Consider the following 16,554-nt stretch of genomic DNA (forward strand, 5'->3'; position numbering starts at 1 on the left):
AAATCCCGAGGAAACCTTTATATGAGGTGCTCAAACTCACATGAACAGCTGAGGCTGCTGTGAGGGGTAAGGCTGATAGCTTGGGGAGGCACCCTGTGCCTTTTTGGGGGTGAACAAGGGGGTTTTGGGGAGGTGTGGGACCTCAGGAAGTGTTTGGGGTGTGTTCAAAGTGGTTTTTGGGGTGCTCTGTAGGGTTGGGGGGCTCATACAGTGTCAGAGTGGGGCATTGGGTGCTTTAGGGATTAGAGAGGCTGTGGAGGTGGAGTGCTCTCAATAATGGGGTGCAGCCCCAATGCTGAGCACTCCCCTTGACCACAATTTTGAGGTTCATTAAGTGGCAGAGCATTAAATCTGCTGAGTCAGCTGTAAAAACAGGGTACCCTCTATCATAGGGGGGGCTCTACAACCCCACTTGCCCCCTCCAAAACCCCCACAGGGACATGGGGGACCCCCAAAAACCTCCACATTTCAACCTCCTACTTAAGAGACCCCCTCAAACCACACCGACAGCACCCCTGTTCCCCGAGCTCTTCTATTTTCTAAAATTGAGCTTTTTTAACCACTTCTCAATTAAATATAATATTTTTTATTTAATTTGTAGATGCCTCAAAACTGCATGGCCGCCTCCAACGTCTCCGACAGCTTCGTGGCAATTTTCTCTGTGGGACGGGGGGTGATCAGGAATGTGAAGGGAGGCGGTCAGAGAGGTTTGGAGGGGTCAGGAAAAAAGGGGGTGTCTTCACTTACGTGCTCTTTTTTGCAGTTTTTTCCTCTTTTTCCCAGCTGCCTGCAGCCCCTGCCCCTGGAACAGAGGGGGGAGCGCAGCCACCTCCTCCAGGCTGGGGGCTCGGGGCACCGGCTCCCCCCCAGTGCCCCCCGACTTCACCCGGGGCTTCAGCTCCACTGTCATCGTGCCAAACTGCGGGGGGGGGGTCAAATATTTAACCCAAAAACCCCCCCAAAACCTCCCCCAACCTCAGCAAATCCCTTCCCACCTCCAGGTCGCCACTGCTGTCCTCCATGGCTTCTTCCCCTTCCTCCTCTGGGGACAGCTCGAGCCCTGTCACCGTCACTGGGACAGCTGTGGGGGGGGGGTCCAGGTGAGTTTTGGGGGGTCCCCGAGGAGGGATGGGAGGGTTCAGGTGTTTCTCACCTGCCAGGGCCTCGGCATCGCCCCGTTCCAGAGCCTCCAGGTCCAGCGCTGGCCCCAGCTCTGGCAGGATTTGGGCCTCGAGCTGCACCCCCTGAGATTTGGGGGGGTGGGTGTAGTAGGTGATCTTCCCACTGTGGGGAAAAAAAGGGGGATCAGGGTGTGGGGAGACCCCTCCTGTCCCCAAAAACAGAGCTCAGGGTATGGGGGGGGACCCTGCAGCCCCTCCCAAATGGGGTAACGGGGTCAAAAGATGCCTCCAGTCCCCAAAAAGAGAATCACAGGGTATGAAAGAACAGCTCAGAAGCCTGAAAAAGGGGAGTCAAGATGCGTGGGAGATCCCACAGCCCCCCAGAAAGGGGTCCCAGGGTCTGAAAAAACCCCTTTGGTTCACAACAAAGGGCTCAGAAAATGTGGGAAAACCCCTCTTGTCCCCAGAAAAGGGGTCAGGACACAGGGAGACCTTGTAGCCCCCCATAAAATGGGGTTACACCTTGTGGAAAAGCCCCTCCTGTACCCAAAATGATGTCAGGGTGTATGGGTACCCTCCTCATCCCTCCAAAAAAGGGGGAGGGTGTGGGAAGACCCCTCCACCCACCCAAAAAAATGGGTCAGGGTGAGGAAACCCCTCCCAGTCCCCCAAAAAAAGGGGCTCAGCATGTGGAAACCCCTCCCAAACCCCTCAGAAACAGGTTCAAGGTGTGGGAAGAGCCCTCCCAACCCCTCAAAAAAGGGGATCAGGGTGTGGAGAACCCTCCCCAACCCCTCAGGAACAGGTTCAGGGTGTGGGAAGGCCCCTCCCAGCCCCCCAAAAAAGGGGGTCAGAGTAGGAAACCCACCCCCAGCCCTTCCAAAAAGGGGTGAGGGTGTGGGAAGACCCTTGCACCCACCCAAAAAAGGGGCTCAGGGTGTGGAAACCCCTCCCAAACCCCCAGAAATGGGCTCCGGGTGTGGGAAGACCCCTCCCAGCCCCCTAAAAGAGGGGTCAGGATGAAGAAACCCCTCTGAAACCCCTAGAAACAGGTTCAGGGTGTGGAAAACCTTCCCCAACCCCCTCAGAAACAGGTTCAGGGTGTGGGAAGACCCTTCCACCCACCCAAAAAAGGGGGTGAGGGTGAAGAAACCCCTCCCAAACCCCTAAAAGAGGGTTCAGGGTGTGGGAAGACCCCTCCCAACCCCTCAGAAACAGGTTCAGGGTGTGGGAAGAGCCCTCCCAACCCCCCAAAAAAGGGGCTCAGGGTGTGGAGAACCCTCCCCAACCCCCTAGAAATGGGCTCAGGGTGTGGGAAGACCCCTCCCAGTCCCCCAAAAAAAGGGGCTCAGCGTGTGGAAACCCCTCCCAAACCCCTCAGTTCAAGGTGTGGGAAGACCCTTCCACCCACCCAAAAAAGGGGCTCAGGGTGTGGAAACCCCTCCCAGCCCCCCAAAAAAGGGCTCAGGGTGTGGAAACCCCTCCCAACCCCCCAAAAAAGGGCTCAGGGTGTGGAAACCCCTCCCAACCCCCCAAAAAAGGGGCTCAGGGTGTGGAAACCCCTCCCAGCCCCCCAGAACCGGGCTCAGGGTGTGGGGACCCCGCCCCAGAGGGTCCCTGTCCCTCCCAGACCTGGTCCAGTCGCGCAGCAGGGCCGTGGCGGCAGCGTGGGCGTCCGGGAGCCCCCCCGGGCGGAGCCGGCCCTGCCGCCGGGCCAGGTGGGCCAGGAACTGCAGGGGGTCACTGCAGGGGGGCACCCCATAGAGCTGGCTCAGCTGGGGGGGGACACAGAGAGGTTTGGGGGGGGTGGGCACACCGGGAGCTGTCACCCTGTCCCCATCCCGATGGCCAAAATGGGCTGAAAATGCCCAAAGTGGGGCACGGGGTGTCCCTGAAGTAACCTCCACTCCCCCTGGTGAGTGGGCAGCCCCAGTGTTGACCCCCCCCCACCCTTAATCCCGATTTTGGGGGTCACTGAATCCCCCCCAAAGCTGGAAAAATGGGGTGCCCCCAAATTGGGAATGTTGCTGCAGGGGGGTCACCCCATAGAGCTGCCTCAGCTGGGGTGGGCACACCAGGGGCTGTCACCCTGTCCCCATCCCGATGGCTGAAAATGCCCAAAGTGGGGCAGGGGGTGTCCCTGAAATAATCTCCACTCCCCCTGGTGAGTGGGCAGCCCCAGTGTTGACCCCCCCCCACCCTTAATCCCGATTTTGGGGGTCACTGAATCCCCCCCAAAGCTGGAAAAATGGGGTGCCCCCAAATTGGGAATGTTGCTGCAGGGGGGTCACCCCATAGAGCTGCCTCAGCTGGGGGGGGGACACACACAGGGGTCTGGGGGGGGTGGGCACACCGGGGGGGGCTGTCACCCTGTCCCCATCTCAATGGCTGAAAATGCCCAAAGTGGGGCAGGGTCCCCCTGAAGGAACCTCCACTCCCCATTTTGAGGGTCACTGAATCCCCCCTAAAGCTGGAAAAATGGGGTCCCCCCCAAATTGGGAACGTTGCTGCAGGGGGTCACCCCATAGAGCTGGCTCAGCTGGGGGGGGGGACACCAGGGGCTGTCACCCTGTCCCCATCCCGATGGCCAAAATGGGCTGAAAATGCCCAAAGTGGGGTGGGGGGTGTCCCTGAAATAATCTGCACTCCTCCACAATGTTGAGCCCCCACCTTAATCCCAATTTTGGGGGTCACTGAATCCCTCTAAGAGCTGAGCTGGAAAAATGGGGTCCCCCCCAAAATTGGGAACGTTGCCTTGCCAGCAGGCCAGGTGAGCCAGGAACTGCAAGGGGGCACCCCATAAAACTGGCTGAGCTGTGGGGGGACACAGAGGGGTTTGGGGGGATGGACACAGAGGGGTTTGGGGGGATGGACACAGAGGGGTTTGGGGGGGATGGACACAGAGGGGTTTGGGGGGATGGACACAGAGGGGTTTGGGGGGATGGACACAGAGGGGTTTGGGGGGATGGACACAGAGGGGTTTGGGGGGGATGGACACACCGGGGACGGTCACCCTGCCCCCCTCTCAGTAGCCAAAATGGGCTGAAAATGCCCAAAGTGGGGTGGGGGGGTCCCCCTAAAATAAGCTCCCCTCCCCCTGGTTAGGGGCACAGCATGGGTACTCTTGAAGAGGGGCGCAGGGTGGGCACCCCCAATGTTGAGCCCCCCCTTAATTCCAGTTTTGGGGGTCACCGATTCCCCCAAAGAGCTGAGAGCTAAATCTGCTGATGCAGCTGGAAAAACGGGGTCCCCCTCAAATTCAGGACATTGCCATGGGGAGGGGGGCCCCCCACACTCCCCCCCCGGGGTTCCCCATTACCTGCTGGGGGGGGCAGCGGCGCAGGATGGCGCAGGCGGGGCTCAGGGGGTCCCGCAGGCGCTGTGGGGCCAGGGCCCCCCTGAGGGGGGCGGCAGCCGGGGGGTCCCCAGAGTCCAGCACCACCCCCGGACAGTCCAGGAGCCGAATGTGCCCGTCCAGCTGCACGGCCTGCAGGCACCTGGGGGTGGGGACTGAGTGCCACACCCACTGCACAGCTGGGTGGGGTCTGTGCCACACCCACGGCACAGCTGGGTGGGGTCTGTGCCACACCCACCACAGCTGGGTGGGGTCTGTGCCACACCCACTGAACCTGGGCGGGGTCTGTGCCACACCCACTGCACAGCTGGGCAGGGTCTGTGCCACACCCACTGCACAGCTGGGCGGGGTCTGTGCCACATCCACCACAGCTGGGCGGGGTCTGTGCCACACCTACCACAGCTGGGCGGGGTCTGTGCCACATCCACCACAGCTGGGTGGGGTCTGTGCCACACCCAGGGCACAGCTGGGCAGGGTCTGTGCCACACCCACTGCACAGCTGGGCGGGCTCTGTGCCACACCCACCACAGCTGGGCGGGGTCTGTGCCACACCCACTGAACCTGGGCGGGGTCTGTGCCACATCCACCACAGCTGGGCAGGGTCTGTGCCACACCTACTGCACAGCTGGGCGGGGTCTGTGCCACACCCACTGCACAGCTGGGCGGGGTCTGTGCCACACCTACTGCACAGCTGGGCGGGGTCTGTGCCACACCCACTGCACAGCTGGGTGGGGTCTGTGCCACACCTACTGCACAGCTGGGTGGGGTCTGTGCCACACCCACGGCACAGCTGGGCGGGGTCTGTGCCACACCCACTGCACAGCTGGGCGGGGTCTGTGCCACACCCACTGCACAGCTGGGCGGGGTCTGTGCCACACCCACTGAACCTGGGCGGGGTCTGTGCCACATCCACCACAGCTGGGCAGGGTCTGTGCCACACCTACTGCACAGCTGGGCGGGGTCTGTGCCACACCCACTGCACAGCTGGGCGGGGTCTGTGCCACACCCACGGCACAGCTGGGCGGGGTCTGTGCCACACCCACTGCACAGCTGGGTGGGGTCTGTGCCACACCCACGGCACAGCTGGGCGGGGTCTGTGCCACACCCACTGCACAGCTGGGCGGGGTCTGTGCCACACCCACAGCTGGGCAGGGTGAACCCAGCCTCCCCCCACAGCCCCCCCACCCCATGCAGGTGACCCCAGCCCAGGTGGGCTCACCTGGTGACCCCGGGCATGGCGCCCACCCCGCAGGCGCGGCTGCGCTTGAGGCTGTTGATGAGGCTGCTCTTGCCCACGTTGGGGTACCCTGGGGAAGGGCTTCGAGTCAGGGGGGGCCCCAAAACCCAGCCCCCATTCAACCTCAGCCCCCCAACTGTCCCCCTAAAGCCCCCGGACCCCACTCACTTATTCCACAGCCTTGTAATCAACCCCAACCCCCCCCCACTGCCCCTCAAAGCCCCCAGCCCCACTCACTCATTGCACCTCTGCATTTCACAGGCCCCCATGTCCCCTGTACACCCCCCTCCTCCCTCAACCCCCAAACCCCCCTCACACCCCAACCCTCCATTTCACAACCCCCCAAACCCCCCTCACACCCCAATCCTCCATTTCACAGCCCCCCTCAACCCCCAAACCCCCCCTCACACCCCAATCCTCCATTTCACAGCCCCCCATAACCCCCAGTCCCCCAGTCCCAAATCCCCCCTCACACCCCAATCCTCCATTTCACAGCCCCCCTCAACCCCCAAACCCCCTCACACCCCAATCCTCCATTTCACAACCCCCCAAACCCCCCTCACACCCCAATCCTCCATTTCACAGCCCCCCAAACCCCCCTCACACCCCAACCCTCCATTTCACAGCCCCCCTCAACCCTCAACCCCCCAAACCCCCCTCACACCCCAACCCTCCATTTCACAACCCCCCAAACCCCCCTCACACCCCAACCCTGCATTTCACAGCCCCCCTCAACCCCCAAACCCCCCTCACACCCCAACCCTCCATTTCACAACCCCCCAAACCCCCCTCACACCTCAATCCTCCATTTCACAGCCCCCCATAACCCCCAGTCCCCCAGCCCCAAATCCCCCCTCACACCCCAACCCTTCATTTCACAGCCCCCCTCAACCCCCAAACCCCCCCCCAAACCCCCCACCCTCCATTTCACAGCCTCTCACTCATCCCCCAAACCCCCCCTCACACCCCAACCCTCCCTTTCACAGCCCCCCATGTTCCCCCTGCCCCCCAAACCCTCTCTCACACCCCAATCCTCCCTTTCACAGCCCCCCCACTCCACCCCATCCCCCTCCCCCCATGTGCCCCCCAGCCCCCCCCCGTGGCCCCCCCAGCCCCTCACCCACGACCCCCACGGTGATGGAGCTCCTGCCCTCCCCGCAGCGCCCGTAGTTCCTCAGGATGTGCAGGAGGTTCTCGGCCCCCACGCAGGCCCCCCCAGCCAGAACATCCTTGGGGGCCACATCCGCCGGCATCCGGCTCTGCTTCTGTGGGGGCACAGGCGGGGTCAGGGGGGGACCCCCAGCCCTGATCCCCCCCAGACCCCTCCCCAAGCACCCACCAGGTTCTGGCTCTGCTGCTGCGTGCACGCCTTGAAGGCCACGGCGGGGAACTCGTTCCGCAGGTGCTTCAGCCACGCGGCCACCACGTCCCGCGGCACCAGGTCTGTGTAGGGGGGGGACACACACAGGGGTGTCCTCAGGGGCTGTGGGGGGACAGGGGACCCCCCTCAAATCCACGCTGGGACCCCCAGATCCACACCCCTGCCCCCCTCACCGATCTTGTTGAGGACGAGCACGAGGCGCTGCTGGGGCCGCAGGGCCCCCTCGAGCCGGGGGCTGCGGCAGCCCTGGGGGTCGCGGGCATCCAGCACCTCCAGCACCACGTCAGCCGCCGTCAGCACCTGCCAGAGTCGGGGTTCAGCTGGGGGAAAAAGAAAGACCCCCCAAAAACCCCCCCCACCCCACCCCTGCGGCACCGACCTTGCGCAGCTCCCGCCCGAAGTGGCGCAGCGAGGCCTCGTCCTGGGGGGGCTGCGGGGGCTCCTCATCCTCCTCTTCCTTCTCCTGGGGGCACCTGTGTTAGGAGGACCCCCCCAGGATGGGGGGACAACCCTGGGGAGCCCCCCAAATTCTGGGGGGAGCCCCCTGTGTGTGGGGAATCCCCTCTCCCTTCCAGGGGGAGCCCCTCACTCGCAGGGGAATGCTCTCCTCTTAGGAAGCCCCCCCCTCTTTAGAGAGCCCCCCATTCCTTGGGAAGCCCCCCACTCTTTAGGGAGCCCCCCCCGGGCGTCCCCAGCCCCACCTGGCTCTGGAAGCGCTGCTGTCGCTGCAGAGCATCCGCCAGGTGCACGGCCAGGTGTGAGCGCTGCTGCCCCTTCAGTGGCTGTGGGACACAGGGGGGTCAGACCCAAACCCCCCCGGGATCAGACCCCAAACCCCCCCTGGAATCAGACTGGGAGGGGTGACCCCACACAGCCCCCCCAAGTTTGTACTTGAGGGGGGACCCCAAAATTCCCCGCCGGGGTCACGATGGGAGGAACGCTCCAAAATCCTCCTGTGCTCAGATTTGGCAGGGACACCCCAAAATACCCCGGGGAACCCCAGAATCCCTCCCACGGTTACATCTGAAGGACAACCCCAAACTCCCCCCGCGGGGTCACCCCCAAAACGTCCCCCGGGTTCCTCACCCGTCTCTGCCGGGTCTTGCGCTGCTGCTCCGCGAAGGCGGCGAAGCGACCGAGCTGCGGCACCCCCGGGTCCTTCTTGATCCCGACACGGGCGCGCTGGGCCTGGGGACAACGCGGGGGTGACACGGGGACAGCCCGGGTGAGGGGGCTCACACATAGGGGGGTCACAAGGGCTGCACCCCCAAACCCGCCCGGCTCGGGCTCACCTGGACGCGCTTCTTCCGGGACTTCTCCACCTGTCGCCCTGCAGGGAGGGGCGGGGTGAGTGCGGGGAGGGTCCCCAGAGCCCCCCGAGCCCTCCCGGTGCCTCCCTGAACTCACGGGACCGGGTCATGGCTGCGGCTCCCACGCCGCCGGGGATCCTTGGCGCCGTGCAATGACGCCACTTCCGGCGCGGCGAAAAGACGTCGCAACGCGGCGGCAGCGCCCAACATGGCGGCCACCAGCCCCACTCAATATGGCGCCCCCCACGCCAAGATGGCGGCCACCATCCGGCGACATCCACACCCCCCCCCCCCCCCCAATGTGGCCCACGCGCCACACTCCACATGGCGGCCATAGCGACACGGCCACGCTCAAGATGGCGGACAGCAGCAAACCCCGCCCTTAGTGCCACATCCAACATGGCGGCCCCGCGCGAGTATCGGCCCGCCACACCCAAAATGGCGGCCAGCCTCCACTCCCTCCCCCCCCGCCACACCCAAGATGGCGGCCAAGCCCACCCCTCCCTCCAAGAACGACCGGGACTGCCCTTACCAAGAGTGCACTTTTTTATTCCTTTTTTTTTTTTTTAACTTTTTCTCTCAGTTTTGGGGTGGGGGGAGGGGGCTGAACTTCTTATTTATAATTTCAGGGGGCTCCCCCCTTTCACCATCCCCGCCCCCAACACGGGGGGAGGGGGGTGAGGGGTGGGGGGTTTAAGGAGGGAACCCCCAACCCTCCAACAGAGCACAAAAAACCCCCCCCAAACCGGGACCGGAGAAAAAAAAAAAAAAAAGAAAATAATAAACCCCGAAAAAAAAAAAAAAACAAAACAAACCAAAAAAAGCCAATGGAACCAAAAAATATATATATATTTATAGAGCCCCTGCGGGGGGGCCGGCGCGGCCCCCCTAGGCCAGGCCGAAGCCCTCGGAGCACTCCTGGATGGCCAGCAGCAGCATGTGCCGCAGCTTCTCGTAGCTCTCGTAGGCCGGCAGGTCCAGCTGGTTGAAGCTGGGGACACACCCGTGTCATTGTCACCTCCCCCAGTGCCATCCCCATGTTCCTGTCCCGGCTTTGTGTACCCCCCCACCCCCAGCTCCGAGCTCGTGTCATTGTCCCACCCCCCCCCCCCACCCCGCCCAGTCCTGCTCCTCAGGTGTGTCCCCGTGCCAGGGTCACCCCAGTGCCACCTCAGCTGTGTGTCCCCTGTCCCCCCATCTCTGTGTCCTCCTGTGTCCCCTGCCACCCTTTCATGTCCCCCCGTCTCAGGTGTGGGCAGAGGGCGGTGGTGGCCGTGTGTCCCCTGATGTCCCCCTGTGTCTCCTCACCAGGTGTGAGCTGAGGGCAGTGCTCAGTGTCCCTGTGTCCCCCCAATGTCCCCCCATGTCCCTCAACAGCTGTGTGCTGAGGGCAGTGCTCAGTGTCGCCGTGTCCCTATGTGTTTCTCCCTTGTCCCCGCAGTGTCCCCATGTCCCCCAATGTCCCTCCCCAGCTGTGGGCCGAGGGCAGCCGGTCGGTGTTTCCATGTCCCCCCATGTCCCCATGTCCCCCCAGTGTCCCCATGTCCCCTCACCAGCTGTGGGCCGAGGGCAGCCGGTCGGTGTCCCCATGTCCCCCCCCCAGTGTCCCCATGTCCCTTCTTGTGTCCTCCTGCTGTCCCCCAGTGTCCCTCACCAGGTGTGTGCCGAGGGCAGGGCTCAGTGTCCCCATGTCTGCCCCATGTCCCCCCCATGTCCCCATGTCCCCCCCATTCCCCATGTCCCCTCACCAGGTGTGTGCCGAGGGCAGCCGGTCGGTGTTTGGATGTCCCCCCCATGTCCCCATGTCCCCCCAGTGTCCCCATGTCCCCCCCAGTGTCCCCCTGTCCCTCACCAGGTGTGTGCCGAGGGCAGCCGGTCGGTGTTTCCATGTCCCCCCCATGTCCCCATGTCCCCCCAGTGTCCCCATGTCCCCTCACCAGGTGTGTGCCGAGGGCAGTGCTCAGTGTCCCCATGTCCCCCCCATGTCCCCATGTCCCCCCCAGTGTCCCCCTGTCCCTCACCAGGTGTGTGCCGAGGGCAGCCGGTCGGTGGAGCGGTCGTCGCGGTGGATCTGGAATTTCTGGATGCCGTTCATGCCCTCGAGGGCGGCGAATCCCTGCAGGGGCACCTTGGACGTGCCCGTCACGAACTGCAGGAACTTGGCGCGGTCGGCCTGGTCGAAGGAGCGCAGGGCACGCCAGAACCACTGGATCTGGGCACGGGGACGGGGACAGGGACAATCAGCCACTGGCACTCGGGGACAGGGACAGTTCGGCCACTGGGACCCCCCTGGAATCCCACCTGAACCCCAGAGAATCCCCCATGATCCCCCCAGGTGCCAGCCCCACCTGGATGGAGTCACCCTGGTACCCAGAACCCCCCCAGAACCCCCTGAAACCCCCCCAGAACCCCACGAGATAGCCCCAGAATCACCTGAAATCTCCCCAAAACCCCCCCAGGACCCCGCCCCACCTGGATGGAGTTGCCCTGGTACCCAGAATCACCCCAGAACCCCCTGAAATCACCCCAGAACCCCCTGAAATCGCTCCAGATTCCCCCTGGAACCCCCTGAAACCCCCCCAGAAACCCCCGAGATAGCCCCAGAACCCCCTGAAACCCCCCCAGGACGCCCTGAGATCACCCCAGAACCCCCTGAAACCCCCCCAGGACCCCCTGAGATCACCCCAGAACCCTCTGAACCCCCCCCCCAGGACCCCGCCCCACCTGGATGGAGTTGCCCTGGTACCCAGAATCACCCCAGAACCCCCTGAAATCACCCCAAAACCCCCTGAGATCACCCCAGAACCCCCTGAAACCCCCCCAGGACCCCCTGAGATCACCCCAGAACCCTCTGAACCCCCCCCCAGGACCCCGCCCCACCTGGATGGAGTTGCCCTGGTACTTGTGGTACTCGGTGTTGGCCTTGAGGTCGTCGATGTCGATGGTGGGCAGCCCCGAGATGAGCAGCTCCAGCTCCTGCTCCGTGAAGATGGAGATGAGGCGCTTGGGGATGATCTCGTAGAACCCTTCCAGGAACGCCGCCAGCTGCTTCCGGATGGCGCCTGTGGGATTTTGGGGGGGTCAGGAGGGTCCTGGGACCCCCCAAAACCCCCCCCCGGCCCCGCTGCTCACCGGTCATGCGCATCTGGCACACGAGGTGCACGTACTCCTTCTTGTTCTCCTCCGTCACCAGCACGTTGGCCCCGTTGGGCTTCAGGTCCCGCACCTCGCACACCCCGAATTCCTGCACCTGGGGGGGCACGGGGGGGTCAGCAGGGTGTGGGGACATCCCCGAACCTCAAACACCCCAAATTCCTGCACCTGGGCAACTCAAACACCCCAAATTCCTGCACCTGGGGGGGCACGGGGGGGTCAGGAGGGTGTGGGGATATGGGAGGGACATCCCTGAACCTCAAACACCCCAAATTCCTGCACCTGAGGAACCTCAAACACCCCAAATTCCTGCACCTGGGGAGCCTCAAACACCCCAAATTCCTGAACCCGGGGAACCTCAAACACCCCAAATTCCTGCACCTGGGGAACTCAAACACCCCAAATTCCTGCACCTGGGGGGGAACCTCAAACACCCCAAATTCCTGCCCCTGAGGAGCCTCAAACACCCCAAATTTGTTCCCCTGAGGAGAAACAGGGAGGGAATGAGGGGATGCAGAGGGGACATCCCTGAACCTCAAACACCCCAAATTCCTGCACCTGAGGAGCCTCAAACACCCCGAATTCCTGCACCTGGGGGGCACAGGGGGGGTCACCAGGGTGTGGGGACACAGAGGGGACATCCCTGGACCTCACACACCCCAAATTCCTGCACCTGGGGAACTCAAACACCCCAAATTCCTGCACCTGAGGAGCCTCAAACACCCCAAATTCCTGCACCTGGGGGGGCACGGGGGGGTTAGCAGGGAGTGGGGATATCCCTGAACCTCAAACACCCCCAATTCCTGCATCTGGGGAACCTCAAACACCCCAAATTCCTGCACCTGGGGGGGAACCTCAAACACCCCAAATTCCTGCACCTGAGGAGGCATGGAGGGGTCACCAGGGTGTGGGGACATCCCTGAACCTCAAACACCCCAAATTCCTGCACCTGGGGAACTCAAACACCCCAAATTCCTGCACCTGGGGGGGCACGGAGGGGTCAGGAGGGTGTGGGGATATCCCTGAACCTCAAACACCCCAAATTCCTGCACCTGGGGGGGAACCTCAAACACCCCAAATTCCTGCACCTGGGAAACCTCAAACACCCCAAATTCCTGAGCCTGGGAAATCTCAAAACACCCCAAATTCCTGCACCTGGGGAACCTCAAACACCCCAAATTCCTGCGCCTGGGGAACTCAAACACCCCGAATTCCTGCACCTGGGGAACCTCAAACACCCCAAATTCCTGCACCTGGGGGGGAACCTCAAACACCCCAAATTCCTGCACCTGAGGAACCTCAAACACCCCGAATTCCTGCACCTGGGGGGGCACGGAGGGGTCAGGAGGGTGTGGGGATATCCCTGAACATCAAACACCCCAAATTCCTGAACCTGGGGAACCTCAAACACCCCAAATTCCTGCACCTGGGGGGGCACGGAGGGGTCAGCAGGGAGTGGGGACATCCCCGAACCTCAAACACCCCGAATTCCTGCACCTGAGGAGCCTCAAACACCCCGAATTTGTTCCCCTGAGGAGAAACAGGGAGGGGATGAGGGGACGCAGAGGGGACATCCCTGGACCTCAAACACCCCAAATTCCTGAACCTGGGGAACTCAAACACCCCAAATTCCTGCGCCTGGGCTGTCCCTGGGTCACAGAACCGGTCCCCAGGAGGGGAGGGTGTCACCCCTGGGGCGTGAGCAGTGAGGGGACACCCCAGGGACGCCCCCAAACCGAGGGGACACCCCAGGAGGGGGGGGGACCCCTCCCTGGCACATGGGACCCTCCAGGGGCAGCTGAGGGGAACTGGAGACCCCCAGTGCTGGTTTTGGGGGGTCCCGGTGCTGGTTTTGGGGGTCCTGGTGCTTTTGGGGGGGTCCTGGTGCTTTTGGGGGGTCCCGAGGGGGTCCCGGTGCTGGTTTTGGAGGTCCTGGTGCTGGTTTTGGGGTGTCCCAGTGCTGGTTTTGGGGGTCCCGGTGCTGGTTTTGGGGTGTCCCAGTGCTGGTTTTGGGGGTCCCTGTGTCTTTGGTGCTTTTGGGGGGTCCCAGTGCTGGTTTTGGGGGTCCCGGTGCTGGTTTTGGGGTGTCCCAGTGCTGGTTTTGGGGGTCCCTGTGTCTTTGGTGCTTTTGGGGGGTCCCAGTGCTGGTTTTGGGGGTCCCAGTGCTGGTTTTGGGGGTCCCAATGCTGGTTTTGGGGGTCCCGGTGCTGGTTTGGGGGTCCCAGTGCTGGTTTTGGGGGTCCCAATGCTGGTTTTGGGGTGTCCCGGTGCTGGTTTTGGGGTCCTGGTGCTGGTTTTGGGGTGTCCTGGTGCTGGTTTTGGGGGTCCCAATGCTGGTTTGGGGGTCCCAATGCTGGTTTGGGGGTCCCAATGCTGGTTTTGGGGGTCCTGGTGCTGGTTTTGGGGTGTCCCGGTGCTGGTTTTGGGGATCCCAGTGCTGGTTTTTGGGGATCCCAGTGCTGGTTTTGGGGATCCCAGTGCTGGTTTTGGGGGTCCCTATGTCTTTGGTGCTTTTGGGGGTCCCGGTGCTGGTTTTGGGGGTCTCGGTGCTGGTTTGGGGGGTCCCGGTGCTGGTTTTGGGGGGTCCCAATGCTGGTTTTGGGGGGTCCCAATGCTGGTTTTGGGGGTCCCGGTGCTGGTTTTGGGGTGTCCCAGTGCTGGTTTTGGGGTGTCCCAGTGCTGGTTTTGGGGATCCCCACCTCAGTGCTGAAGGTGAGGTCGTAGCCCAGCGTGGAGACGTCGTTCTCCAGCAGGTACACGAGGCCCTGGTAGAAGTGATAATCCTCGCTCTCCATGTCCGTGTACCTGGCGAGCCAAAACCGGGGGGCAGCGCCCCAAAAATGCCGTCACAAACCACGGGGAGCCCCAAACCAGGCTCAGACCCTGCTGAGAGCCCCCCAAAAAATGGAGTCAGACACAGCTGGAGAGCCCCAAAACTGTGTCAGACCGGGCCAAGGGGGTAGAACCCCATAAATGCGGCCCCACCTCCTCTAATGGGCTCCGGCACCCCAGAAACGGCTCCAGCACCCCACAAATGGCTCCAGCACCCCATAAACGGCTCCAGCACCCCATAAGTGCAGTCCCACATCCTAGAAATGCAATCCCACCCTCCTGTGAGGGGCTCCAGCGCCCCATAAACAGCTCCCACACCCCACAAACGCAACCCCACACCCCTCTGAGGAGCTCCATCACCCCATAAACGCATTCCCACACCCCACAAACACACCCCCACACCCCACAAACACAATCCTACCCCACTCTGAGGGGCTCCATCACCCCATAAACGCATTCCCACACCCCACAAACAGGACCCCCACCCCACAAACACCCCCAAACGCACTCCCACATCCCTCTGATGGGGTCCATCACCCCATAAACGCACTCCCACCCCCACAAACACCCCCACACATCCCACAAACACCCCTCCACACACCCTACAAACGCAATCCCACACCCCATAAATGCAACCCCACACCGCTCTGAGAAGCTCCATCACCCCATTAACACACTCCTACCCCCCACAAACGCAATCCCACATCCTCTGAGAAGTTCCATCACCCCCTAAACGCATTCCCACACCCCACAAACAGGACCCCCGCCCCACAAACACACCCCCACACCCCACAAACACAATCCTACCCCACTCTGAGGGGCTCCATCACCCCATAAACGCACTCCCACCCCTCACAAACCCCATAAACACCCCCCCACACCCCACAAACACCCCCAAACGCAATCCCACATCCCTCTGAGGGGGTCCAGCACCCCACAAACACACTCCCACCCCCCACAAACCCCATAAACGCACTGCCACCCCCCGTAAACACCCCTAAACCCCATAAACACACCCCCACACCCCACAAACGCAATCCCACACCCCATAAACGCACTCTCACCCCCACAAACACCCCTCCACACACCCCACAAACGCAATCCCACATCCCTCTGAGGGGGTCCAGCACCCCATAAACACAATCCCACACTCCTCTGAGAAGCTCCATCACCCCATAAATGCACTCCCAGCCCCCAGAAACACCCCAAAACCCCACAAACGCAATCCCACATCCTCTGAGAGGTTCCATCACCCCCTAAACGCATTCCCACACCCCACAAACACAATCCTACCCCACTCTTGAGAGGCTCCATCACCCCATAAACGCACTCCCACCCCTCACAAACCCCATAAACACCACCCCACACCCCACAAACAGCCCCAAACGCAATCCCACATCCCTCTGAGGGGCTCCATCACCCCACAAACAGCTCCCACACCCCATAAATGCAATCCCACCCTCCTGTGAGGGGCTCCATCACCCCATAAACACACTCCCACACCCCACAAACACCGCCCCACACCCCACAAATGCAATCCCACACCCCACAAATGCAATCCCACACCCCTCTGAGGGGCTCCATCACCCCACAAACACCACCCCACACCCCACAGATGCAATCCTCCCATCCTCTGAGGGGCTCCATCACCCTACAAACAGCTCCATCACCCCATAAACAGCTCCATCACCCCACAAACAGCTCCATCACCCCACAAACAGCTCCATCACCCCATAAACAGCTCCATCACCCCACAAACGCACCCCCAAACCCCACAAACACCCCCCCAGCCCCCCCGGGCCGGCCCTTACCGCACGGACTTGCCCAGGATGTGCTTGTAGAAGGAGCGGGTGAAGTAGCACTCCAGCAGCCGGTTGTCGTAGACGGCCTTGGCCACGATCCTGCCCACGAACTTGAAGTAGCTCAGGTGGTTGGGGTTGCAGTGGGACGAGGGGTTGATGGTGTAGGTGACGCGGTCGCCGGGCGAGGTGCGGAACAGGGCGTACATGGGGTTGAACATCTCGCGGGAGATGATCATGTACCACTCCCGCAGCAGCCCCCCGGCGTCCTGGCCCTCCTCGCCCTCGAACACGATGTACCTGACACGGGGGGCGGGAAATAAGGGGGGTTTGGAGGGGGGAATTGGGGTGGGAGAGGGGGTTTGG

General features: G+C 62.5%; 2 protein-coding genes across 2 annotated transcripts in view; both read right to left on the reverse strand.

Moving 5' to 3' along the window:
- Nucleotides 1-563: 563 nt before the first annotated feature.
- GNL3L (G protein nucleolar 3 like) lies at nucleotides 564-8,565 on the reverse strand. The gene is made up of 15 exons (XM_036405487.1): nucleotides 8,502-8,565; nucleotides 8,387-8,424; nucleotides 8,181-8,282; nucleotides 7,796-7,876; nucleotides 7,474-7,557; nucleotides 7,268-7,394; nucleotides 7,053-7,156; nucleotides 6,834-6,978; nucleotides 5,696-5,783; nucleotides 4,441-4,618; nucleotides 2,754-2,896; nucleotides 1,154-1,284; nucleotides 996-1,081; nucleotides 748-919; nucleotides 564-659 (listed from the first exon to the last, which is right to left on the reverse strand). The coding sequence occupies exons 1-15, from the start codon at nucleotides 8,512-8,514 to the stop codon at nucleotides 607-609; spliced, it is 1,545 nt and encodes a 514-aa protein (XP_036261380.1). The 5' UTR covers nucleotides 8,515-8,565; the 3' UTR covers nucleotides 564-606.
- A 367-nt stretch (nucleotides 8,566-8,932) lies between these two features.
- The window catches only part of HUWE1 (HECT, UBA and WWE domain containing E3 ubiquitin protein ligase 1), a 53,501-nt gene continuing 45,879 nt past the window's right edge, over nucleotides 8,933-16,554 (reverse strand). The window contains exons 36-41 of the mRNA XM_036405493.2: nucleotides 16,201-16,488; nucleotides 14,257-14,362; nucleotides 11,537-11,654; nucleotides 11,285-11,466; nucleotides 10,426-10,616; nucleotides 8,933-9,395 (exon numbers count right to left, since the gene is read on the reverse strand). Coding sequence (XP_036261386.1) covers nucleotides 9,293-9,395; nucleotides 10,426-10,616; nucleotides 11,285-11,466; nucleotides 11,537-11,654; nucleotides 14,257-14,362; nucleotides 16,201-16,488 — 988 coding nt within the window. The 3' untranslated portion in view covers nucleotides 8,933-9,292. The remainder of the gene's footprint in view (nucleotides 9,396-10,425; nucleotides 10,617-11,284; nucleotides 11,467-11,536; nucleotides 11,655-14,256; nucleotides 14,363-16,200; nucleotides 16,489-16,554) is intronic.

Source organism: Molothrus ater, unplaced genomic scaffold, assembly GCF_012460135.2.
Source record: "Molothrus ater isolate BHLD 08-10-18 breed brown headed cowbird unplaced genomic scaffold, BPBGC_Mater_1.1 matUn_MA100, whole genome shotgun sequence".
NCBI classification, from domain to species: Eukaryota; Metazoa; Chordata; class Aves; order Passeriformes; family Icteridae; genus Molothrus; species Molothrus ater.

Coding starts and splice junctions, on each gene's coding strand:
- GNL3L (XM_036405487.1), bottom strand. Junction 4,619..5,695: donor GCCATGCCCGGGGTCACCAG/GTGAGCCCACCT, acceptor CCCCACCCCCAG/GTGCCTGCAGGCCGTGCAGC. Junction 1,285..2,753: donor CTGCTGCGCGACTGGACCAG/GTCTGGGAGGGA, acceptor TTTTCCCCACAG/TGGGAAGATCACCTACTACA.